The sequence below is a fragment of the Myiozetetes cayanensis genome, unplaced genomic scaffold, assembly GCF_022539395.1.
Source record: "Myiozetetes cayanensis isolate MyiCay16 unplaced genomic scaffold, myiCay2020 scf18, whole genome shotgun sequence".
Classification (NCBI taxonomy): Eukaryota; Metazoa; Chordata; class Aves; order Passeriformes; family Tyrannidae; genus Myiozetetes; species Myiozetetes cayanensis.
In genome coordinates this window covers 3397471-3422782 of record NW_026087389.1, presented here as the reverse complement: position 1 = coordinate 3422782, position 25312 = coordinate 3397471, and the positions used below count along the sequence as shown (strand labels likewise).

The 25312-nt window shown below is 41.9% G+C and overlaps 1 protein-coding gene across 3 annotated transcripts in view; it reads right to left on the bottom strand.

The window, feature by feature from the left end:
• PDZRN3 (PDZ domain containing ring finger 3) overlaps nucleotides 1–25312 on the bottom strand; it is a 134522-nt gene that overhangs the window by 27803 nt on the left and 81407 nt on the right. Inside the window, exon 1 of one of the 3 annotated variants that reach the window (XM_050313189.1) lies at nucleotides 1978–2167. The exons of the other annotated variants lie outside the window; for them this stretch is intronic. Within the exon in view, the coding sequence (XP_050169146.1) occupies nucleotides 1978–2046 (69 nt within the window). The 5' untranslated portion in view covers nucleotides 2047–2167. Of the gene's footprint in view, nucleotides 1–1977; nucleotides 2168–25312 lie in introns of those variants that run through there. 3 annotated transcript variants of the gene reach the window in all.

Genomic DNA, 25312 nt, shown 5'->3' with positions numbered 1-25312 from the left:
TCCCTCCCTCCTATCTTGCGACACAGGGAAATCAAAGTAGTCCCGTTGAAATAATTTTGCACAGTTATTTAGATTCTACAATAATCAGGGATTACAGTCTTAAATAATTCAGGTTTTGCTACGTTAGAAATCCCAGTTTTACAGGATTATATGCACCTTTTCACTTCTGTAGAAACCAAGGGTATTCCAACAGTGGTTCCCTGAGGACCTCCATCCCTGAAGTTAACCAGGAGCACCGGGCAGGTTGATTTCTAAGTCCAAACTCCTGCCAGGGATCTGCACCTGCAGCCAGCACCAGATAGTTCAGACATCTCAGATGTCAGGGGGGCTGTTCCTGGGACTGATTTAAGGACATGTATTTAAAGAATGCTGTGCTGCATCTGTTGGGAGATGTCACTAAGTGGCAAAGGTTCTCTGTCACCTTTTTTTTTCCACAACAAAAACTGAGCAAGTTTCCTGAACAATCACAACGTTCAGAATCTGTCGCTGTCTCACTTTGCCCTGGTTGTTGCACTCCTGAATGTGACTCACTGGTAGTCCTCAAACCCAGACTGCACCAAAGCTTGGTGACTTTGGGGGATAAGGAATTATTAGCACAACCACTGCTTGATCTGAGTGGAGGATTCACACAGACCACCCCTGGCCCCAGGTGTGCTGCTGCAGCATCCGGGACCAGTGCTCGGCACAGAACAGGGTCCAAGAAATCTGATTACCTCTCTCTAAAATTCTTCCCACTATCACATGCACAGCAGCTTAGTGGAAGTGTGTTGGTATAAATAGAAATGACAGTCAACATGTCTTTCTATTTGCTCCCACAAGTTTTTTTTTTTATTCCACCAGGCGTCAGCGCCCTTTGGGCGAGCGGGCGAGAATTAGATCAGAACTATGTGGTTAAAATTTAATCACTTCCCTACTAGCATAACATACAGACCACATCTTTTATTCACTTTGTTGTCAGTGACATCAGGATCTGGGATCAGCTGCAGGTGGGAAGGCAGCAGGACACGGGATTGCTGAGCAATTCCCTCTGCCGGCAGCGTGGAACACGGCAGGGCTGGGAATGTCACCCAGCAATTGCCACTTACTCTGAACCACCTCAGGAATGGCAAGGGGGGAGAAGGACCTGGGTAGTTTCTGTTCATGCAGAGCCTTAGCACAGACAACCCACTTCACCTTTTCAGTGTTAACAATGAGCACACAAGCCTAAGAGTATTTCCAAAGATTCATATTCTGCAGGAATACACCCTGAGACACCTGGCCATGGCTTTGCATGGTTCCATCCCACTTTCTCAGTCCAAGTCATACTTGAGATGTGCCAGAGTAAGACATTTCAGAGGCAGGCAGAAGGAAAAGCAGAAACAATGGCTTTGTTACATAGGTTGATGTGTTATTACATTCATAGAAAACTTCTCAGAAGCTTAATATGAGTAATTTGGTGTGTAAGGATCTGCAGGGCAGTGGTTTTAATCAGCTGTCAAATCTAAGTGTCTGTTAACTGGTAATTTTACACGCCAAGCTGCAAACCCCACAACAATTAGACTTAAACTGACAGGAACAGGCACTTACAGACCAGACTGAGCATCAGTGAATGCACTGCACAGAAACAAGTGGCTGCAGGTACTTACAATCAGGTACAAAACACTCCCTGTGCATCTCTCCTAACTTGTGTAAACAGTGTGTGACCAAGGCATGATCCTTGTCAAGAAATTTTACCCAATATACACTGGAGAAATGAACAAGAGTCTTGTTTTGTGATGAAAGTTTTGTAAGAAGTTTCATGTGTAACAGCTGCATTTAAATCTCTGGTGCTCTGCACGTGTAAATAGGAAGGTACATCCTAAAAACATAATCATTAACCCACATATATCAAATAAGGCAAACCCCCTCTCATTTCCACCTGTACTTTTGGTATTCCAGCTCCCCCCGACAACAACAGCGGCCACAAGCCTAGAAGAGGAACGAAACGCAGCTCTTTACCTGACAAACTTCATAGAGTAACTTGTACTGCTCCTCCTGCTTCTGCAGAGTGCACAAACTGCATCCCATGTTTAAACTGCAGCGGCAGAAAACCCTCCTCCTCCTCCTCCTCGCCCCGTCAGCCGGCACACATCAGGTATCCTCGGCACCCCAGCACGGCTCCGGGGGCTGCGGAGCTCTCCTGCTTTGCTCTTCTTCTTCTCCTCCTTCCCCGGCAGCTCCAGCCTCCCCAGCTCCCTCCCTCTGCCGCACTCCGCGCCCAGCCACCCGCTATATAGTGCCACTCATGCATATTAATCAGCCCTCATTGACTATTCATAGCAGACAGTGATACAGGAGCCGTAATTGCCAGCTATGACAGCTGAAATTTCTCTAATTAACAGGCGAGTGCTTCAGTAGCGGGCGTAATAAAGGACACTAACAATTTTGTAAACCATTTTGTAGCAATTACAAATAAACACGGCTACGTCTTAACTACGGTCCCCCCAGGATAATTCTTGCCATATTCAAGCGGGGCAGAACCGCAGTTTGAATGTGAGGCACAGCGAGAGGAATGCCAGGGCACAAAACTCAGCCGTGGCAAAGTTGAAAATGCTCATTGGAATTTATTTCCCCCTCGGATTGTGGTGCTGTCTGTGAGCCTCAGTTTTACAGCAGGAGCTGGCTGAACTGGGCATTTAACAATCACAACAGAGAAAGGCATCTCTGTCCCTGAAAGCCTACTCAGAGCCTTAGGACCTGGCTGTAAAGCAAAGAAGATATATGAGAATGTACGAGGATTTAGGGGGAAAAAAGCCCCAAACCAACAAAAAAGAATGCTTTGTATTAATATAGCTTAGCTTTAGATTAATATGTATTTCCAAGTGAAAAATGGCCATCTATGCTTCTGACTCTCATTGTGTATCTGAATGGTGTAAATGACAGGTTCACATATTCTTTGCTATATTAAAAATACAAACTTTATGAGATTATAAAAATACATACAATAAAATAAGCATGGCATTTATGGCTGCTCAGCATTTGAGTGCTTAGATCCACATTAAACCTGTGCCTTAGATGCAAAGGATAAAACATCAGTGAACTGCCCAATGAGCTAGAAAAGTACTCCTAAGTCACAGGCTTTATGGATATTTTCCAGCCTGTGGGAAACACTGCCTTGTGTTACGAGTGTGGATTGACCGTAATTTTCCCAGTTGTTTAAGCATTCAGAAGGTGTGCATTTTTATAACCCTATTTCCATTCATTCTGCTATAAAGAAAATGACAGAATAGTCAGGAATGAGACCAAAGGTGCCATTCCAACCCAGGCAGAGTCTGGATCCTGTGCTATGGTTTTCCAACTGGTTTCTGAGCATTTGCTTAGCGAGTTTCTGTGGATCACAATGGAAATGTTGTGTAAGGATGATCTTTTCTGTCCAAACTCTCTTGACAGGTGTTTGCTGTAGGTATCTTGTAGGATATTCAGCTCTTATTACATTTGGAGTGACCCATAGTTTGCATTAAAATGTTAAATTACTGCAGTGCAGTTGATGCTGGCCAGGTTTTAGCACAACTTTAGTAAACACTGACAAGAAGGGGGTCCCTTCACTCTGAGACTTTATTTTGGTAGCAAAATCTGCCTTCCTACCGGATAAAAAAGAAAGGAGACCTCGTTTCAGTGGTGCCCAGTGACAGGACGAGGGACAATGGGCACAGACTGAAACATGAGGAGTTCTGTCTGAATATGAGGAGAAATTTCTTTACTTTGAGGGTCACAGAGCCCTGGAATGGGGCTGGCTGCCCAGAGAGATTGTAGAGTCTCCTTCTTTGGGGATATTCAAAAGCCTCCTGGATGTGAACCTGTGCAACCTTGGCAGGGGGGCTGGACTGGATATCCTCCAGAGGTCCCTTCTAACTCCACCCATGACTGAAATCCCTGCCAAACTCCTGAAATTAAAGCAGGCAGGGACTCCATCCCAGTGCTGTTGACGGTGGTGTCTCCCTGATGTGCCCCCACTGCTGTGATGGTGTCAGAACTTGTAAGTTTAGAGCAAGGCAGTCTGGACCTCAGGGCTGCTCTCAAGGCTGAGGAATGATTCAGGCTATCCCTGGTTAGATATGCCAGTCATATACTACAGCTTTTCCAAAGTTGGTTGACAGCCAGTGATTGTGGATCTTGAACAACTGGAAAACTTTTTGGATGAGGGTACTAGTGTTCCCTCAAAAGCAGAAAAAGATGATGAAGATAACTGAGTTAAATAAAAAAAAGAGACTCTATGGAAATTGTAAAAAAGTTTATGGCTTTGATTAGATAATTTTTGGTTATGTAATTTAATTAAGTAACTTAAGGTAAAACTTCCAAAGATGTTGTCCATGATTTTTTTTTTCTAATGCAATTAAGTTTCTTCTTGAATACTAGATGCTATTTAAATGCTATTGTTCTATTCAGGTGGCTGAGGTCAGTCAGGAATTTTTTTTAGAAACAGCATGCAGCTGGATCTGCTTAGAAAGAAACCAGAAACATGCGGGATATTTAATTTCCATTTTCAACGGAAACGCACCTATTTGTTATTTCCCTATAGCAACATGATAGACTGCATGAGATAATGTTTCATCTGATTCCAAGAGATAATCCCTAAATCGGGCCAGGAGAGTAAGCCCAGCAGAAGGCTTGTTTTGATGTACAAGTGGAGGGTCCCATAAATGTGATGTTTCAGATGCTTCAGCTGACACAGCCCCACTGTGGTGCTCAGCAACAAAGCCTGGCTCAGAGGGCTGGGGGCTTTGTGGCACTGTTGCTCTGGTGAATAAACTGCCCTGGCAGCCAGGCCAGTGCTCATCTCACTGGAGATGGTTTCCATTATTGAAATCTAATTCTTTATTTCCCTATTCATCTCAAAGGCAAAAATGATAGCGCTGCCTCAGGTTAACAGAGACTAGTTTTCACAGTATTTTGCCAAACTTTAAACATTTGGGCTGCAAACTCTTGTTCTGGGCATTGTCCAGTGCTGATTTTTGCCTTTAATGGTATGTTTAAGGCCAAGTGTTTCAGTCATTTCCAAGAGTAATATTACAGGGGGGAAAAAAAAAGTTGTTTGCCATGTTAAGAAATTCTGGATATGTTTTCTTTGAGAGGGTTTTAGTATCAGCATAATACGAAACAAGAATTTGAAGTTTGGCACTGGGATGGTTTGCGTTGTCCCTGTGAAATCTGCTAAATTTGGTCAGCCTCTAAGCTGCTGCAATTTGCATGTGCTTAGCACAAAGTTGGTGCAAGTTTTCAGTTTTAATTCCTATGAGACTTCTTCCGTGATAAATGAGTTCCGTGGGTGATGCCAGAAGGTCTGATGAGGCCAGCTCTGTTCTCTAATTGCTCTTTGTGATGTTGGAGGTCTGATATCAAGAACAAAGAGATGTTCTCAGTGCTCCTCACTGCTGGACCCAGACAGGCAGGAAGAGCCACGGGAGCTGCCCGGGATGGGCTGGATGTTAACTGTGAGACGACACTTGTTTTATAATATATGTATTAAGACAAGCCTGGTGCCTTACAGGCACCCTCCTCAGTGCCTGCTGTACCTGGTGCAGGTTAACTGGCTTCCTTTGGTATGTCCAGATAAGGCAGCTCGTTACGGGGTCTGTCATCTGCGTTAACAATGTGTCATGTGTGGTCTCACCCGTGCGCCACAGATAATGAGCTTAACAAAATGTGCGGGAGTGGATGGCTCATATCACGTGTAATGTGAATGTCAGAGTGGTCCCAGCTGAATCTGAGCAGTCCAGGCTGAATGGGAAGTCAGCGAGCCAGCTGACTGGGAACAATGGGAAATAGCCTTTGAATACACAAGGTGCCAGCGAGAGCTTTCATTAGCATTTATCTAGATTACTCGCTCCCCCACTGGCTGCATGTGACCAAATCTGCAAAATCCCTTTTACTAGGATACCTGGCTAGGCAATCAAGACATTTGCTCTTGTGTCCAAAAGCTAATTCCAAAGGTGGGAAGCAGCCAGACTGCACGAGCCACCGCAACGGCGAGGGTGCTGCTCTCACCCCTGGGAACCTGGAGGTCCTGGACAGAGGATGGGTGACAGTGAGGAAAGAGCCCTGCCACAGACCACAGGCAGGCTTTGCTTTCTGTACGTGCCTTAGCTGCAATTTACAATCTCTCAGCTTGCAACTACAAACCTAATATAAATTTCGCAGTTTAAACGTTTGATTTATTCCATGATTAAGCCAAGCCAGGTGCTGGCAGGTAAGGGGGGAATCCACGGGAGGCCGATGCACTTCAAGTGTCCTGCCTGTCTGCACGGGATGGTGAATCAGAATAAAGAGGGGAATAAAGCACTCATGAGGGACCTGCACCCTGCAGGGGATCATTATTAGGGAACTCAAAGGCTAAAAAGCACTCTCTGCCAGCTTTTCAAGGCTGGGGGCTGACGCTGCCAAGGGTTGGCTCTCGGACAGCAGTTCCCACCAGCAAGAATAAACTCGTGTCCTTTGTGAGAGGAGCAGATGGCTCACAGCTCCTGCACAGACCTGGCCAAGCACCAACCCCTCGGTGCTGGGAGTTCCTAGTGCTGGAGTGGCTCCTGTGATACCCCTGATGGCCTGGCATTGTTTGTTTTGTTCCTTTAAATGCAAGCTGGCTTTCCTAGTCCGTAGCAACTATTTAACATTATATTTTTGTACATATCCTTAGCAGGTTCTGTTTGAACAAATGACCCCTATTTAAGCAGAGTGAAATGGGAAATGTTTGCTTAATGTATCAATACTTTAATTACTTTTCTTGTTTTTACAAATATTTAAGACTTGTGAGAAACAAAAGCTAGGAAAGAGAACAGCTGTGACTTTATAAATAATTCTTGCATTGGTGTGTTAAATAAACAGAAGTCAGGGAACTGTACAGATTATGGTTACACAGAGTGGGGAAAAAGAAAACTGTATTACACAACCGTATTTTAAAGTTAAGTATCTGGGATTTTTCAAAGTGTGTGAAGGTGCTTTTTAATTACAGCCATTGGGTTACCTCTATTAAAGCTCGAGTGCCTCTGTTGGGAATGTGTTCAGAATGAGTTCTGTTTCCTTGTGTTTGTTTACAAATGTTCAATAATACAACCCACTGATAGCTCCGAAGCGTCGGGTTCTTAATAATACATGTAATTAGTGTGGATCTAATTTAAAAATACCCTTCTGAAAAGTCCTTTGTTTAATATGTGAAAGCAAACCAGGATTTTCTATGGCATTGTGCAGGCACAATAATTAAATACATACTCTAAATATAACGACAAAAAGATCTCAATTCTGGTGGGTTTATTTTTTTTTTTTTTTTGCATGTGGGCATAGCAATCTGCCTATGCATTGGAAGCTTCAAGACTGAGCCAAAATATTTAAACTAAAACACACCACAAGGGAGGATGTGAAAGCAAATGTAAAACTCTGGCTTTATTCCCATCAGTTAATGTCGAAGTCTCGAGATCCTTATTTGCTCCACTTAGCATCTCTGAAAGAGTTCCAGTGCTCAGAAGTGACTTAAATGAAATGGTACTTATTGTTAAACTGCTGAAGGAACTGTTCTGTCCTCAAAGCTCTTTAAGGAGTCTGGTGTCTCTTTAATTTATGCCCCTTGAGAAAGACAGTGATATTCCAGGAGCATCAGAGCACCAGCACTGCCAGGCCAGCAGACAGGAGAAACGCTATTGTGTTAATTCAGCCTTTCGTGAAGCAGAACGATGAGGTCAGAATAGGGTAAATAACTGTTTAATATGCCACTGAGACCTTCTGATGGGGAGAGTCGGGATGCTGAGAGCTGACCTGTGGACCACGAAACTCCTCCTCCCCTGGGCTGCCCCTCCGGGGGTTGATTACAGCAGTGCCAAGAGGTCCTGGTCAAAGATGAAGACAAAAGGCGATCCCTGAACCTGGGGATGCACACGCTGGATTTACAGTGATGACACTGTGATGGAAGTGGGTGAAAGGGGCTTTCAGCTGCCGAGGCCAGAGAGTGAACTAATCAAGAAGGGAGTGCTCTTTCACCTGAGCATAACCAGCTCCAGAGCCCCATCTGCCAGCTGAGACACACCAAGCCCAGCAATACCCAACCGAGGGACCTGGGGGCACATCACACTCGTTGCTTCTTAGCTCAAATCCCAGGCAATTCCTGTCCATTCTCCTGTTTGTGACACGATGCAGGCAGCCACCACAAAACCACAAAACCAAAAGCACGGAAGACTGGCAAGGAAATGAGAAAATTGATTATGGGCTGGATTTGTGCTCTAAAAGCTCCTTCCACATCAGCTGAAACCTCAGCTTCCTCGCAAAAAAAGCATCTTTGACTTCCTGGTTTGGATGCTGGAACAGCCAAGCTCATCTCTGTAAATTTTACAGGTTATTTAACCGGACAGCTTCTATTTAAGAAGAATGATAATTTTAAGTTTGCACAAGTTATCAGTTTCTACATGGTAAAAGTGCTCTGTGATTATTGTTAGCAGTTACAAGAATATACAATAATAGCAAATTAAGAACATTGAAAGCAAGAAAGTGGATAATGAAAGCAAAGGAGTGTGGAGTAAAATGTTAGTTATACACTTGTGTTGATAAGGCTCACATGCTCTCAAATCTAAAATTACGTGCAGAGCATCAATCCCCATTTTGATTTTGCTCTTAAATATCACTTTAGGGGCACAGTATTGGTAAGCATAGGCTGCTCTGAGTGATGGTTCATTTCAAAATCAGAATGTTTTCTGTAAAAGTGATAATACACTTTTAATAATCTCAGAGCAGCAAAATGACTAGGTGTACTTGAACGCTGCATAAAAGCTATTGACATAATACTTAATCTTTAAAACTGATAGGCACGTGCCCAAAAGCTAATAAAGTTCATTCTAATACAAACGAGCAAGTAAAATAGTATATCATAGTCTGTGATAGCTTTGGCTCCTGATCATGTAACTGTAGCCCAGGGACAAAGAAAATTGAAGTGATTTAGAAAGGTGCCCAGTAGGATATATCTGATATTAGGCAGTTTGCTGAAGCAAAACAGTAATGTCAGAGAGATACAAAGGTGTAAAATCCATTTGACTGTGTCCAAATGCTTCTAGGCTCTGACCTTAATGTGTCCAGATGAACTCCCCTTAGGGTCAGCTGAATAATGCTTAATAATCTATGGCCAGAAACTGCCAAGACCTGCTAAGGATCAGTCTTCACTCACTTCTGTATTTTAGCTACTGTATTCATATTAAGAATTCTAAGCCATTTCTATTTGAAAAGGCATTAACTTTCATTTCTCAGTTTTTACTACTCCACACTTGATTTGAAACAGAGCAAAACAGGAATGCCATCTCTGGTTCATTAGGTTTTATATTAACCATCTGATGAATAAGGTAAGTGGGAATATTAAGTATTAATGGTAAATGGCAGTCAATATGAAAGGAGTTGCTCGTATGTTTGCCTCTGTCTTCCTTTCTAGGTTCAGGTGGACAGGGAGGGATCTGACTGCTAATTCTCAGCTAGAGCTCCTATGCAGGGAAGACCCTGGAGATGAGCAGACCTTGAATGAAACGGGATTCGAGCCTTTTAGGAACAAAGGAAATGTAAGTGTTCATTTCTGTCTTTGAAGTCGGGAGAGATGTATTTCCACTGAAGGAGACTGGCATTAGTTCCAGAGCTGCTCTGTGTGATTAATTCCACTGTGGGCACACAGAGGGGACAGCAGTGACCGCAGGACCCTGCTGGGAATGGGCAGCTGCCGTCATCTCTGCTGCAGCAAAATGTAAAAACACATCAGGTGTGAGGGGTAGGAGAGGAGAAATGGGGGATGTGGGGACTTGGAGTGGTTTGCAGTCCCAGAGCCAGGCTGTGCCTGTGCTGTGAATTCACCTGTGCTCTCCCACAACGTAATCTGAAAACTCTGTGAGGATCCAAGAGGTGGCTCAGGTCCCACCAGCGCTCTGGTGTCCGGGTTTCTGTGGTTTAGTGTGTGAAACACACCAACAATGTGGAATCATTCTTGGTTTCCATTTACGCTCTTTACAATATAATCTCACCAGCCTATGAAATTGCAGTGATGCTGTTTCATCTCCTTTCACTACAAAATCAATCCTACTGCAATAACATTGATTGGATAAAAGACATCCTAGGGCACTAATCCCTTTTAAGAAGGACACTTATCATGCCTTTCTTGGCTCATCTTTAACACAAATTCTAGTTCAATGAGTAAAGTCATAGAATCATAGCTTGGAAAAGACCTCTAAGATCATCAAATCCAACTGTTGGCAGCTGCTGGAGGGCACACAACTCCCAGCTTTGTTCCTTCTCCAGGTCACATTTCCCAGCTTTATCCTCAACGGCAATGGAAGTGATTTCCACCTGTTATTTTTGGGAATCCCTGTGAATCAGTGGGAGGTGACGTGTTTACCTTAATGAAAAAAGTAAATTACCTACACGGGTTATTGCATTGGCTGAACTCATTGAGTTATCGTGCAGCTGTAATTCCTCTGCACCTTCTTCCCTCAAAACACACACTCTGATAACCAGTATTGATCAAGCAGCATTGAAATGAATGCACAAATATAAACACTTGACAAAAGAAATGTCAAAGTGCACAGGCAATCAGACACTGTGATGAACACCAATAATAAGCCAGAAAGGATTATTCCTATCTGAAGGCACATTCACCCACTAATATTTCCATTTCTAGTGAAGTCCCAGAGTTGCAGGTTTTCCCCTGTCCAGAAACTGCATTCCAGTTTTTCTGCAGACTCGTGTTTTCCTGCATTTCTCTGCAGAAATAGACCAATGTGCTTAATAAGAATTTAACAGGCAGAATGTAAATTAAAAGACAATTATTAATTAATGAGATTTGCTAGTAATACACAAAATAAGTGGGTTTTGCTCTTCCAAAGTTATATTACATGTCCAGAATTTTTGTCCTGAGGGCTGACTGCAGCATGACACTGGGATGCAGCACCTGAAGGTTTGTATGATTTATGGTGTTTGCAGCTTATTTTAAATTTTTATGTTTTGAGTTGTGGGTTGTCTATTTTGGGATCAGTTGTAGACGAGAAAAATAGGATTTCAATGACATTTCTTATTCCCTGTGTATCCTTGGTCTCTTCTGTTGCTCCCCCAAACAAGGGGGCTGTTGCAGTGCTGTGCTTTCTATCCTAATTATTTTTGTCTGTTGTGACTATGGTGCTGATGGAAAACTCAGATTTTGTTTTGGGTAGTGCAATGAATGAATGTACTGGATTGCATGTACACCTCTAGAGGCACAATCAGTTCATGACTAGGGGGAAGAGACTCAAGATTTCTGAGAAATACACTTATGAGAACATTAATTAACTCACAAATAAAGCCCAGATGATGGGGGTGCCTACTTAAAATACTAGACTGGTTGCCAGTATGACAATCAACACAATTTTCTGTCCTACTTAATTTTTTTTTTCTGCTTATTGGCTGTAGTTAGAATGTTATAAACCACCAGTCATGTATTCTTAAGTCTTTGAAATTCAAGTTGCTGTCTGCTTTCTTTGAGTTCCATGTTCTTAGCAGAGGAGAGAAATCACAATAATTACAGCCTAAAATAGTCTCATTTCATGGTGTGGCTAACAAGTGAAACTACAAGTAATGATGTAATCTAACATGTCAAAAACGAAAATGAAAAGAGGAGACAGAAGGCAGGACGGAGCCAAGGGATGCGATGTGCCATGTCATCTTCTAATTAACTAACTGATCCTTTAAACTGTCAAAATCAGCGAGGAACTCCATGGCCCAGTGTCTTATTAATATTCATACTGGGCCACGAGGAGCTGTGATTCCAGTCCCAGTGGTTATAGTTAAACATCAGGAAAAAAAGCCAGGCCATCCAGGGCTGCGGGAGCGTCACACTGACAGGGAAATGGAGCCAGCCCACCCTGCTCCCCAAACCTCTGCTGGGGGACCTCTCTGGGGATGCATATTGATTTCTGAATTATTAGGGGGGTTGTATATTGAAAAAAAAACCCCAAACAATTATTTTTCTTCTTCCTACGAGCTGCCACGTTGTTAATCACATTAAGCTCCACGTTGTCAAAGGAGGGGAAGATGCATGGAACCTTTAGCAGTACGAGCCCGTTTTTAATTTCGCACACCAGAGGAACGGGCAGTTAATAAACCCATGACTTTTGGAGGACTGGGGGAATTCATTCTGCCACGTAGGACGCAATTCAGGATTGTTTTTGTAGAAATCTGGGGCCCGCAAGAAAAAATAATCTTCCATAATCTTCTTATAATGCAATTATTCTCTTACATTTCAGCCTGCCAGTCTCTTCCTACTCCCACTAAGCAGTTTCCTGAACCTTGAAGTCTAAGGGAGCAGCTGACATTTGGTTTCCCCATTCATTTTCTGTTTAATTCTTCATGGCAGGGCAGTGCTTTAAAAAAATAATAAGAATCCTCTCTGCTCTGTATTACACATTCTATTTTAGGGGCCCAGTACAGATCTGCCATGGACAGGGATGTGCCTGTGTGCAGCAGAAGGTGGGGATGAGGAGGCAATTCAGCATCCTCTGAAGTCAAAGGGAGTTTTGACATCAGCCTTGTACAAGTAATTTTAAGCCCAGACTATTTTTAGGGCAGTTAATCCCATTTTATACTTGCCATTTCTAGCTGTGCACGACACAGTAGAAAGTCATATATTATGTAGCCCTTTATAGCAGCATGATCAGTAAAGGAGTGGCTGAGCCATAAATCACATGCTATACTTCTCAATGAAAAATAATTAAACACTTTGAATCTCATTAATTGATATCCTTTCTTTAATTGATACACTAAAGGAAAAATATCTTGGCTCACCCCCTATTCTTTCTGTTCTTTTCCCTGCCCTTTGCCAGTTCCCTCTGATGAAACTTTTTATAGTTTGACACAGCATCCTGAGGAAACAAAGCTTCATCCCAGCAAACACACTTTGGGTTTTCACCAGAAAGTCCTCTCAAGATTAAGTCACAGCAGCCCAGGTTTTGGCAACTGAACTAATTGCCCCTGGTTTTCCATCAGCTGGGATGCCTGGCCATGTCCCTGGAACAGCATATCAAGGTCCTGGACAGACCTTGGGACATCAGAACTGGTGCTGTGGAGCTCATGTCCTCTTCCCTGACCATGAACACACAAACCCTGTGTCCCAAATGTGCATCAAAACGTACAAGCTGTGCCTGGGGAGAGCTGGTGTTTGTCTGGGCAGCCTCTCACTGCTTCCCTCCCTCCCCCGCAAAAAAAAATATAATTTATCTCCAAGCAAAGCTATCAACCCAAATATTTAACATCACATGCTCTCTGTTGTTTAAGCTCTATTATGGATGAAAGGCAGGCTCCATTAAAGAAAAAAAAGATAAAATTAAATACTGTAAAGTGTCTATCAGCTGGGTTAACATCAGGCACCGAGCTGCCAGACCACAAATCTTGAATATGTTGACGTTAAATGTCTACGAGGAGCATATGTTATGGATCAAAGAACACACTGATTAATCCAGCAGAGACAAAAGTCTGTCACTTTGGTCATGGTGGCATGATACCACACAAGCCAGGACTAAAGAAGCAGATGAACAGAGAACAAATGCCAATGGGAAAAACATAAAAGATACCAAAGGAGGTTGCAATCTAAAATAACAGTTTTATCGGGTCAAACACTTCCACCCGTGGATGCGGATTGAATGCATTTCCTGTATTTAAAAATCATAACATTCTCAAGGTTTTGGGGGGATATTAATGTGTATCTGTTTCCCTGCTACACTTTTTATTCAATCCATTCAAACAGGTTATAATTTTTTATTGTGAAAAATGTCAACACGAAGCTGTCTATTTACATTGGTATTTACATAATTAGGGAACAAGAGCCTGGAATCACAGCGATTCTGTATTCCCAGCTAGATTGTTTTTCTCCAGTAATTCGTTGGCTTATTTTGCATTTCTGTCAAGCAGTTCAGCACAGCAGTGTCTTGTTCATGTGCAGTTTCACACCAATCCTTCACCTGGGAGTGTTAAAGTAGAATGCTCTACTTAAAATCTGCTTTAAAGGAGAGGAAGACAACTTCTCCTTTTTTAGTATTTTCCAGTATTTGTCCATAAAGTATCACAGGTACAGGCATGAGCACTTCCCTGTATCTAGCATGTCTTCCTTAATTAATGCTTTGGAAAACATTTACCATAACTTAAACAAGAACATTTGTTTCAAACATTTTCCAATTAGTTTTAGTGTTTACTTGAAAATGCTTCAAACATTTGCTTCCTCTGAATTCATATTTTCTTCCTCACTGCAACATTTAGTTTTTAAGTATAAAGGGGAAAAAAAAACCAACTTTGGATAATGAGACTTTCCTAAACTGAAGCTTTAAGATTGGAAATATTTCTTGTGTAGGAGGTAGCAGGGCCAGTGGTCTGTGGGGATCCTCTACTTGTAAACTGGGGGATTTGCACTGAGATTACATTCAGAGGCATCTGACTTTTTTTTGGAGAGACTGGCATTCCCAGCACTCCTTTTAGCTTCTGGTTGAGCTTTCCTTCAAGGCTCCCAGTTCTGGTGTCATTCAGTGGTGTTTTAATGTGCCCCCTACATTTTGACAAGACAGGCACCTCCATCACCATAATATCTGTTGATGCATGTGCAGTTGCTTAATGCATAATGCATGAACTAGATTTCTCAAAAGTAGTCTGTGAGTGGGTATATTAACTATACATGTTTTGTCAATTTTCCATCTCATTTTGGCAAAGGATAAGTTATTGGTGATCTCAGATGAGAGATATATGTGTGTGAGCGTGTGTGCATATTTTATGTTGGCAATATGTGTTTATATCATCACATCTAGCAAGCATGTCAGAGAGTACATGCACCCTCAATTTTACCTGATTTTATTGCAAAATGATGCCACGAGTTTTGTGAAGGAATAGCTATTGCTGTATTCAACAGATTCATTTAACAAGCCACTGCTCAGTTTTATTTGCCCTCAGCTTGTTCTTCTGCATAATTTAAAAGACAGCTGTCATATCTACATGCTGTCCTGCCTGAAACCTGCGCAGTGTTAAATAAACCTGACATTTGTAGAGTGTTAAATAAACCCCATACTGGGCCCAGCCCTCTAAATAGGAGCCTTCCTGATCCCCTTCCCAGCAGCCGGGCTGGGAATACCCGTGCAGGGCCATGGGACACAGACTGTGCAGGCTGGGCTTAAACCAGGCACAGACTGAGGAGGCTGAGCTTAAACAAAAACCAGTCATACTCTGGGAAAGGGTTAGGGATTAAAGGTGAGACTGTGAGTGGTGTTTGGGGCGTGCTCTGCCAGGGACACCGTGCAGGTCTTGCTTGGTGAACGGCTGTGCCATCACTGGGCTGCTCGGGTCCCGAGGTCACCCTGGAATGGGGTTTGTGCCTAATCCACAGCCTGAAAGTGCTTTGGGAGAAGAGCACAGAGGTATGAATGGAACAAAATGATGGAAAACCAACAGCGACAACTCATCGCGTCACCTTTCGCTGCCGGAATGAGCAGGCACTCCCTCAGAAAAGAGAGTTAAAGTTAATTGCATGTAAAGACCATGAGATCAGGATCCTGGGACTCAGGAGCTGATTTATGCACTGCAAATGTGTACATCCTTTGCAGAAAAGGCCATTTACTGTTTAAAAAATTTAAAAATACTTGATTAAGCTCTGCGGTTCCCAAACCAAACACATTACGCTATTTAGTCCATTAAAACCCTGCTAGCCCGTTGTTATTGTGCCGTGATGGATTGATTGTATTTAATCTTTCCTCCTTCTGAAGTTGTTTTCATTTCCTGCAGCCCTGTGCACCCCCAGCAACAACACACCAGCAGTGGGCTCGCTGGCTGCTGCTGGAGCTGATTATAAACATCTATTGTCACTTGGACAATATTTATATGAAAAAAGCTACATTGTATGAATCCTTATTACTATTATTATTATTATTTTTTATAACAAAGCCGTGTGAAAGCCGGAGCAGGATGTTATTAAGGACACCTGAGCAAGCACCACTGAAAATTCTTATCTTTTACCATTAAATTAAGCCTGTGTCATAAGCTCTGATACATCCACATGATGCTGCACTATATTACTTTATGAAAAGCATTTTTTAACTGGAGTTAAACACAGAATAAGCATGATTCTGAAAGGGAGAAAAAAAAAAGTGGCTCTTGACCTTTACTATAATTGTCCAATAATAGTTTGCTATTTACCAAATAACAAATGTAAATACTATTAATAGACCAACTTTTCCTGCTGTGTGATAAATACACAGGGGCAACGGTGCCGTCAGACCTTTTCTTTCTCACACCTACTCACGGACTTTTCTTACAGCTGAGGCTCTCTTAGAAGTGCTAATCAGACTGGTTAAAGGAATTTATGGAATAGAAACTCTCACTAAGTTGGAGCACAGTGCAAAGCCCTGGTGTGCAACGTTAGTGTCATAGCTAATTAATTTCCTTAAAGATCAAGTTCAGGGATCTGTTTCTGTGGAGTTTCTCAGTCAGTGCTAATTTCATGGTTTAGGGCTCTGCTTGCCCTTACATTGGTGAACACACACAAGCTTCTCAAAGCTGTTTTCCAGGTCCGTGCTTCTAAATTATTTCCTTTCTCTCTGCCACTCAGACGCTCAAAATTACAAAGTGTAACAGCAAAAGCTACAGTATTCTTGAGTTTATCTAATTTCAAAATAATGGAATAATTTTTCAAAGCGGTCTTGGAAAGGTGTAATACAGCACAGATCATTTCTACTGCAGACCATTTTATACAGGGCAGTGAAACTGCTTGGTGTTGGTTTTCACTTACAAAGTTCTTATTAAGCAATGTCCACCCTAATTTTCCTTGTACCACCTCTTGTATAAATTCTGTTGGGAACTTTCTCTAACAAATTAGGGGGAAATGATGATGGAGAGTTACTGACTTCATGATTCATGGAACACTAAGTTTGGTTGCTTTTTCCTTTCCCTTAAGCACAGAGATCTATCTAAACCTCAGGATTTGCATTAGTGCTTTTTCAATTTAATGTGCTGATCAGCAGGCAGAACTAATGGAATGGCTTCTGAATTCTTCTGTGGAATCTGAATTTGTGGCTTTTAGTTCAGACAAGAACAGTAGTAAAGAAGAAAGGAAGAATTAGTGTTCTTCCAACAAACACATTGACTTCTGAATGGTGGGAGGCATTATGTTTTGCTGTTACAAAATATAATGCAGCCAGAAATTTCCTAAAGGTGTCATGTTGGGATTTTTAAATGTGTCACGCTGATTTTATTCAAAATGATGTCTCTGTGGAAATGGGATTATTTTATTTGTTAACATATCTCCAGGAACCTAAAAAGCTTTGACTCATCAGTCAGGTATAGTTAATGCTACATCTTTAGTTCTTCAGTAAGTCATTTTTCAGATCAAATTGAGTGTCTGGCTTTTAAAACTGACTATTTGTTGGAGAAAGTCTATCAGCAGGAAGAAACTGTGTGGATTTTCTTCCTACTTTTGGTTGCTCTGATAATTACCTGGATCAGACTACAGGAGCTGTGTGATTAGCCTGCAAACTTTACTTCAACCTGGAAGGGAGAGGATTAATCTTTTAAATCTTTCCAACTGTCACAGCACACACTGACATTGTGCTCTTGGTGAGGGTGGTATATTTCTGAAGTCACATGTTTGGGGTTGAAGTCTTGCTCTTGAGTTGCAGTATGTGACCAGGATTTAAGTATCTGTTTTGTGTGATTAAGAGTAATTCTGAGCAATTAAAGAAAACAGTTCATTTGTGGCAGGTGGCAGAAAGCTAAAGAAGATAATTACTCTTTTTAGCCATCTGTGTTAACTGCCATTAGCAGAATTAAACTGAGATTCACCACTTTGAAATTTGAGGCAAAGTTCCTTTCCCTTAACTACAGAATGTAATATTGTCTGAAGTCTAATTACAAAAAAAAAAAAAAAAGTAATTTCACCCTGCTTGCCATGAGGTGCCTATTTGTTAATTTTATTAAAAACACTGGCACTCCAAGATATGATAAACTGAACAACTGCTTGTAATAAAGGTCTTTGAATTATGTGTTGGCTCTGAAAAGCTGTTCAACTTTGAGTGAGTTTATCCTGAAAAGCCCTGATCTACAGCACCAGCAGCTGCAGCAGTGACCTTCTGTGGAAAAGCAGAACCATTTCCACCCTTCCATCACGTCACAACTCTGAGAGAACCCAGTGCCTCTCCCCAGACCCACTGCTGGTCCAGGGGCTCCCAGTGCTGCTCCCTTTAAGGGGTCAGGTTGTGAGCAGAGCTACAAATACAGGTTGAGATGTGGAAAATACACATCACCACAGCAAAAAAGGGAGCATGGGAAACCTTCCCTGGAAGAATGAACACACAGCACAGGTTTTCCTGCCTCTTGGAACCACTGGAAGCCTGCAAGGGAGTACAAACCAGCTCTTTCCCTCTCAAGCTGTGTAAAGATAAACAGCACCAAGCACTTCTGATGCAAATGAGAAGTGTGACTCTGGCAAAGCAGTTGTGTCTGAAGTTCTTGCATTTTTTCCAATTTGTCTATTTTCTGGAAATTAGAAGGAGGCTGAGTTTCATGTCTATAATATCTGGCTCATCTGTTACCTCCTGGTATTTATCATTTATGTCTACTCTGTACTTTCCCTCTGGGTTTTAGGATTCTGGTAAAATTCATGTCTCATGATGTAACTACACACAGTCACAGTCTCAGGCACTGTATTAGCTGGGCAAAAGGCTACTCTGGAAAAATGGCAAAATTTTCCAAATACTAATGATACTTTTGAGTATGGAAGTATTCGGGCTTGGGACTCTTTTCAGTAAACTTTATGGTTAATCACCAATAGGAGTTTTCATGTTCACAGCTAATTACTGAATCTTTGTTACTGATTAACATCAACTACATTTTATTTAAAAAGGGGTGGATTATGTTAAGGGAATTATATTAGACTTTAATGACTGTAATGACCAATTAGAAATCTGAGAATATACTAAGATTCCTCTTGTGTGTTAAATACTTTACAACTGCATTTTTCAAAACCTGAATCGGTATTTAATGATGGTACTTGAGTAATTCTGTGCTAAAATCAGTCTTTAGCAAGGACAGAAACAGGACAACCATAAGAACACTGTACAACAGGTCTGGTTTCAGAAGGTGCTACTCTGTAAAGGCAGAACAGAGCAGTCATCTGAGATGGTCTGTAAATAAGGAAAAGTCTGACCTGAGGATGGGCTCTCCAAAATCTTAGTTCTTACAAGTCATTTATCTGCTAACAGCAGTATTTGTGTGATGGGCTTTCTGATGACACCCTGGGCTGCTGCAGCAACTCCAGCTTTGCCAGTGGTTTTGTTCTTCTTTTTTCAGCAGGCTTGATGTGAAAGGAGTTAGGGGTGATTTGTGAATACATATTCTACACTGGCAAACTTGGACTAACAAAGATGCTTTCTGTTCTCAAGAAATAGGAAGTTTCTCTTAGCATAGTACTAGAAATGGAAATGTAGATATAAATACCCAGAATAATCTAAGATTCCTTAAAACACCCATGCAGCAGGCAGATCGGATGCAGGGCTTAGGAGGACCTGCAGCCTCCGAGGCAGTATCTGGAAGCCAGACCTGACACTCCACAGTGCCTAAAATGCCAGTAAACTTGAATGTTGAGGCAACAAAATCCCAGTTCTGGTACTGTATGAATGCTACTGCCAAGCTGATCAGGTTGCTGGAACAAGCTGAGTTGTAGCTACATCTAGATGAATTAAATACACATTTGCACAGATTAGATGTTATTCTGTATAAAGTTTCTTACTTTGTTTATTGTGCTTTGGTCTGTAAGTCACTGCACTGTTCCTTTCCTTAGTGAGATGCCTTTGTTTGAAATGAAGAAGATGTTTGCTATGGAGGAAACATAAGCACGCTGAATTCTAATGAGTAGGTTTATGTTAAATATACAGGACAGTTAATCACATCTCCTGTATGAACTAGAAATACTGGGAGTGATGTTGCTAAGCCTGCTCTGCTGTGTAGCTGCATGTCCTTCCTAGATATTTCTCCCTTCATTATTCCCTTCCCGAGCTGTGTTCTGGGACCAGTACAAAAGAAAGGAGTGGAAGGCAGAGATTGTGCAGGAGAACAAAAGCCCTTCAAATAACTCTTTTAGACACTTTTCACACTTTAATTGAATAAATTGTACAGAAAATCCCATGTCTGTGGTATACAACTCCCCAGGTGCTCTCAGCTACCATATCCACAGCTGTTTATATTCAAACTAGGTAATTTAATACACTTTTATCTGTATATATTGCAGAGTGTCTTTTAAAATCAAATGGCTGTGAGTTTTGACTTGGAACAAAGCAAACACCCTGTGAAGAGACACTGCCTCTCTCCTTGGATGCTGCTGTTCATCTCTGAATATCTAAGCATTGTTAAAAATCGCACTCTGTGCTGAGGTATAAACTCTGTTTTCAACGAGTGCATAATGTCACTAACATGACATCCATGCACAAAAAAATGTATGGCTCATGGCAGTTGGCAAATCAGCCACTGCCTGGTGTTCCCCAAGGGGTGGGATTCACGCATGAGGCTGCCAAAAGAAGGGTCATGATTCAGTTTGGCAGGGGCATAGCCTGGACACATTTTCCTGTAATTGCTGCTTGTCATGTGAGATGTGGTTGTGGGTGACACCACGGCTAGAATAATACAGAGGATAAATGCTTACAGTCTCATCTATGCCTGAATCTTTAAATGCTCTGTTTATTTGAAAATAATTAGTGTTTCATTTTCCCCCACTTCCCCCCTCTCCTCACTTCTGAGTGATAGGTGAGTCAACACAAAGGAACGGCAGTGCAGGAAACCAGGACCATTTGTCCTGGCTGGTTCCTGATCTTACACTCAAACTGCTTGTGCCTCACTTTGTAACTTCATTGGCACAGGGAAGAAAGGCTAAAGATATTTCTTCAGTCCCTCTGTAAAGCCTGATGGCCAGGGATGTCCTACAGTTCATTCACAGCAGGAAGCAGTGTAATTGTCACTCCGTGTCCCTCCCCTGAAGAGCCACTCTCCTGAACAAGATTTTACAAATTTGGCATATGGCAGAGCAACTGCAGGGCTGAAAGTGAGTCAGCAGCTGCAAACTGTGGGGCAGAAGATCCTTCAGCACATAATGAAAGCTCTGCTTTTACACCTGGGCAATCCACAAAGCGGGGTTGGTTTATGTGAGGTGCAGTTTCTAGAAGAGGGTAGACTGGGGAGGAAGGAACTGCATCTGCTCCAGAGTGGTTTTTCTGGAGATAAGGAACTTTATAGGGAGGGATGGAGGGATGGGGTTTTTGACAGAGATACACTCACAGGTAAGATGTAATGATTCCAGGAGGTAATCCTATGTTTTTATATTATTAGAGTCATATACAGCCCCTCTACTGGGCTCAGAGCTCATAAAATAATATAAACTGACCATGAATGACTGCAGAGGATTCCACAGTCATTATGGTCCCAAATGCCTGGCCTTGGGTCAGCTGGAGATGCTACAGCCCTGGGGAGAGATTGTGGCAGCAGCAGCAGCAATTTTGGGGTGGCCAAGGGTGGCTAAAGGGGCAGAACCCCATGCAGAGCAGCAGGGCAGGCAAGCAGAGTGGATGCTTCAGACACAACACGAGCAGTGACCCAAAAAGTTGCTCAGGGGCTGGACACACTGCTCCAAGGCCCCCAGGGAACCAGCACACAGAGCAGACCACCCTGGCTTTCCAGCTGATCCTTTACAGGCACCAAGAGAAAAGTCTTTGTTTCACTTGTCCCCAATAAGCTCCCTGTGCAATTATCATTAAGAGTGTGTCAAGTGTTTGAAGGAATCGGCCATTTAACTGTATAAAAGCAAAGGTTTAACCACAAAAGCTGCCAGGCACTCCAACAATTATCATTTATCAGCCAAACAGAATGTCCTCGGGTTATGTATTCATCAAATGGTTATTGATTTAAGTTTTGGGCATTTTACAGGACTAGAAATTATTACTTCGTTTTTAAATAGTGTTTAGAGGACAGATATCAAAAACGAAACAGTGTGTTTATAAAACAACGGGTTTTTAGAGAACTGCACAACAGAAATGTTATAGAACAGGAGCCTCTTTCCAGTGCTTTGAAACTAAAGAATGGTCTTTGTATACAGCAACTGGCCAAGTATTAAAATTACAGCGGACCCATTTTTCACCTCAAGACTGACTTTGCTCTTCCCCATGACTCTGTTTAGAGTAGTAGAGGACATCAGGTACCCTGAAAATCTTTGGCATTAATGTGAAAACACAGAAGGCTTCTTCTCCTGCTTCTTACATTTGTCTGGCTGTAACAGCCTAACTATTCAGAAATCCCCGAAAAATGACAAAGCTCCTTTTAATGACAAATGCACACAGAGGTCGTGGGTTGGGTATTGGAGCTCTACTGGAACCAATACCTGGTCACTCAGGAGAGGTGTCAAATTGTCAAATTATGGGGAAAATCTTTCCCTCCATTTCAGGGGAAGCTGATCACCCCAGAAACGTGGCCATCAGCACATGGCCTTACCCAGGAACAATGGGCTCCTTGGGGGAACAAAGCACTTGCAAGCTGTATCCAGGATGCTGATATAAATATATTATCTCTTGAACCACGTCTCTGAAGCAGCTTAATCTTATCAGCCTAATCATGCCCTGCATATGAGCAGATCTTTAGGAAGGGCACGAGTCACACACGCTGAGCACGAGCCCCCAAAGCCCAAACCCCAAACCCAGGATGCCCCTGCCCCAAACAGAACTGCAGGGCCCTGAGCAGCCTGGGGACACTCAGTGTGTCCCAGACCTTCCCCTAAGGAAGCTCATTTAAGGGTGTGTTTATATATACAAAAGGTGCTATCATTTAATGTTTTACCCTGGCCTTTGTAGGTTTGGCCTGTAAAAGTGTGACATTTGTTTACAGCTGAAATGTGTTTTAAGTGAAGGACATCTTACACAGCCATTTGTCACTGTCTAAAGAGCCCGGGGCAGGGAGCACACATTTACTTATAGAACCTTTAGACTATTTTAACCAGGCCTTTGGGACCTCCCTACTGACCAGCCTGTAACATGGCCTTGTGTAGCATCTCTCAGTGCTATTTCTTTTAATTGACTAACCTCAACACTGGCTGTTCAAAATCACTTTAACCCAAACATGCCCCCGGTCTGAAGCTCCTAATGACCTTCCCCTGGCCCTAAACACATATGCTGAGACAATGCAAACATCATTTGGAAGATGAGTAAATTCAATAACTCAATTACCACTGCACCAAAATACCATTTATCAAACCCTGGCCACAGTGGTTGGGATCTTTAGCTCGCTCTGTTTCGATGGCACGGCATTTGGGTGAAAGTAACTAATTGATTTAGGAATGATTAAATAGAAATTTGTAACACTTGGCATTATTAAACCTTCAATCTTCATTACAACTGCTTAACAATTACATCATGGGCTCTGTAAAATACATTAACAGTAGCTGGAAACAATCTCCTCATAAATAAAGACAGCAAAGGTATTAGACTAGTGTTCAATAGGAAGTCTAATAAAAATACATATATTGTGCCATTATTAGTAGGTCGTAAATTCTGAACTTTGGAGGAGCTTCAAGACTGAAAGATTTTAAAAGCCCAAGGAAAATCCCCCAGCTATTATCTAACATTGAACTCATTTATTTTAAGAGGTCTAATTTAGTGGTAGAAGCAGCAGCCTGAGGGCTCGAGATGAACAACAGGTCACCCCTGCATCCATCCTCAAACAGAAGAAATGCTTCTTTTACAGCCAGTCTAAATCCCAGGTTCTTTCATGGGTTCCATGTTCTCGTCCCCTGCCTGAAATTCAGGGAGTTTCTAGATCCACTTGCTCTTTCAGGCATCCAGGAGGGCCTCTCCTTTTCTTTTTTCAGGACCAAAACATTCAATACGTAATTTAATTTTTAAAATAATTTTGAAAATCCAGTAAAATTATTTAACCTATTTTTCCTACCATCTTTATTCAAATACCTTCCCACAAACATCCAAACTGGGCAAACCATTCTGTGTATGACACCTATTTTGGAAGCTTCATTTTCTCCTAAATGAAATCACAGCACTTAAAAAAACTTACCTTGTCTAGCTATTAAATAGATACATTTGGTCTGTGAACCTGATCCTCAATGTCTAATGAAGTAAACACAAAAATAGAAATAAAAATATTTAAAAAGTATTTGTCAATTATTCATCTATATACAACACAGGGGGGGTTTCCAAGACATAAACCTTTATTATTACAGTGAACAATGATTCATATCTCAACTCTCCTGTTAAAACTGGAATGTAAATTTAAGTCACCACATACCATGACATATAAAAAATAATCAGATGTTATTGACAGGAGTAAACACAGTCCCTTGTTTCTTTTTCAGAAATGAATCAAAAGAAAAGATGTCTACAGTTAAATGGTTCAGACCTATAATTTTCCTCCAGTCCCAAGCATAGAACAAATGCCCTTATTAAGTTCAAAGTTGTGGGTTTTTAAAGCTCAGAAAACAGGCCATTAAGCAAAAGCAATCAGCAGGGGGCATAACCATCCAAGGCCATTTAATTCTTTTTATTTATTTAAAGAAATTTTTCTTAAGTGAATGGAAAGGGCAAAAAATCCCCAAAGATGAACCTTCAGGAATGAAGGCAGCAAGCTGTGAAATGAGTTATGAGATAAACAAATGTTCATCCTGTAAAGTTACAGCGCCAGTGTCTCCTGTTCCAGGAGGGAAAATGGAAGGCTTGAATTCAGAGTTCAGCATAATTAAACCATAAGGTTAAAATCACAGTTATGAACTGATTAATTGATTTACACTTGTGCACCACTTGATTAGATTTCTTGCCTTTTTTTTTTTAACTCCCATCAAACTGTGCCCAAGTCTGTGCTCAGCTCCAAGTAAATACATGCAATGAGCCCCCTGCCATCAGGGGGGGGACTTTCTGTGAGCTCTTTCTGCTTTACCACAAAGGACATGAGTAATTCCTTTCTAAAGGGAGAGCATCCCCTTCAAACTGTTCTCCTCCTGGGCACTACAAGGTTATTTTCTGCCCTATTTATCCCATTCCATAAAAAACATCTTTAGTATGAAGATAAACAATATAAGGGATAGGCAAATGGGAAGCTGAAGAAGACAGAAATATTAACATGAGTTCTTAGGGAAGCACCCACTGTTCCCAGGGAATGCTGTCCCACAAACTGCCTTGTCATTACACACACCCTTGCTGCTCCAGAGGTAAACCAGTGTCCATATTAAACCAGATCTGGGAAAATGGCACCATTCTACAAAGCCCCATTAATGCAAATCAAGTTACTGAGGTGTAATTTGGTAGTT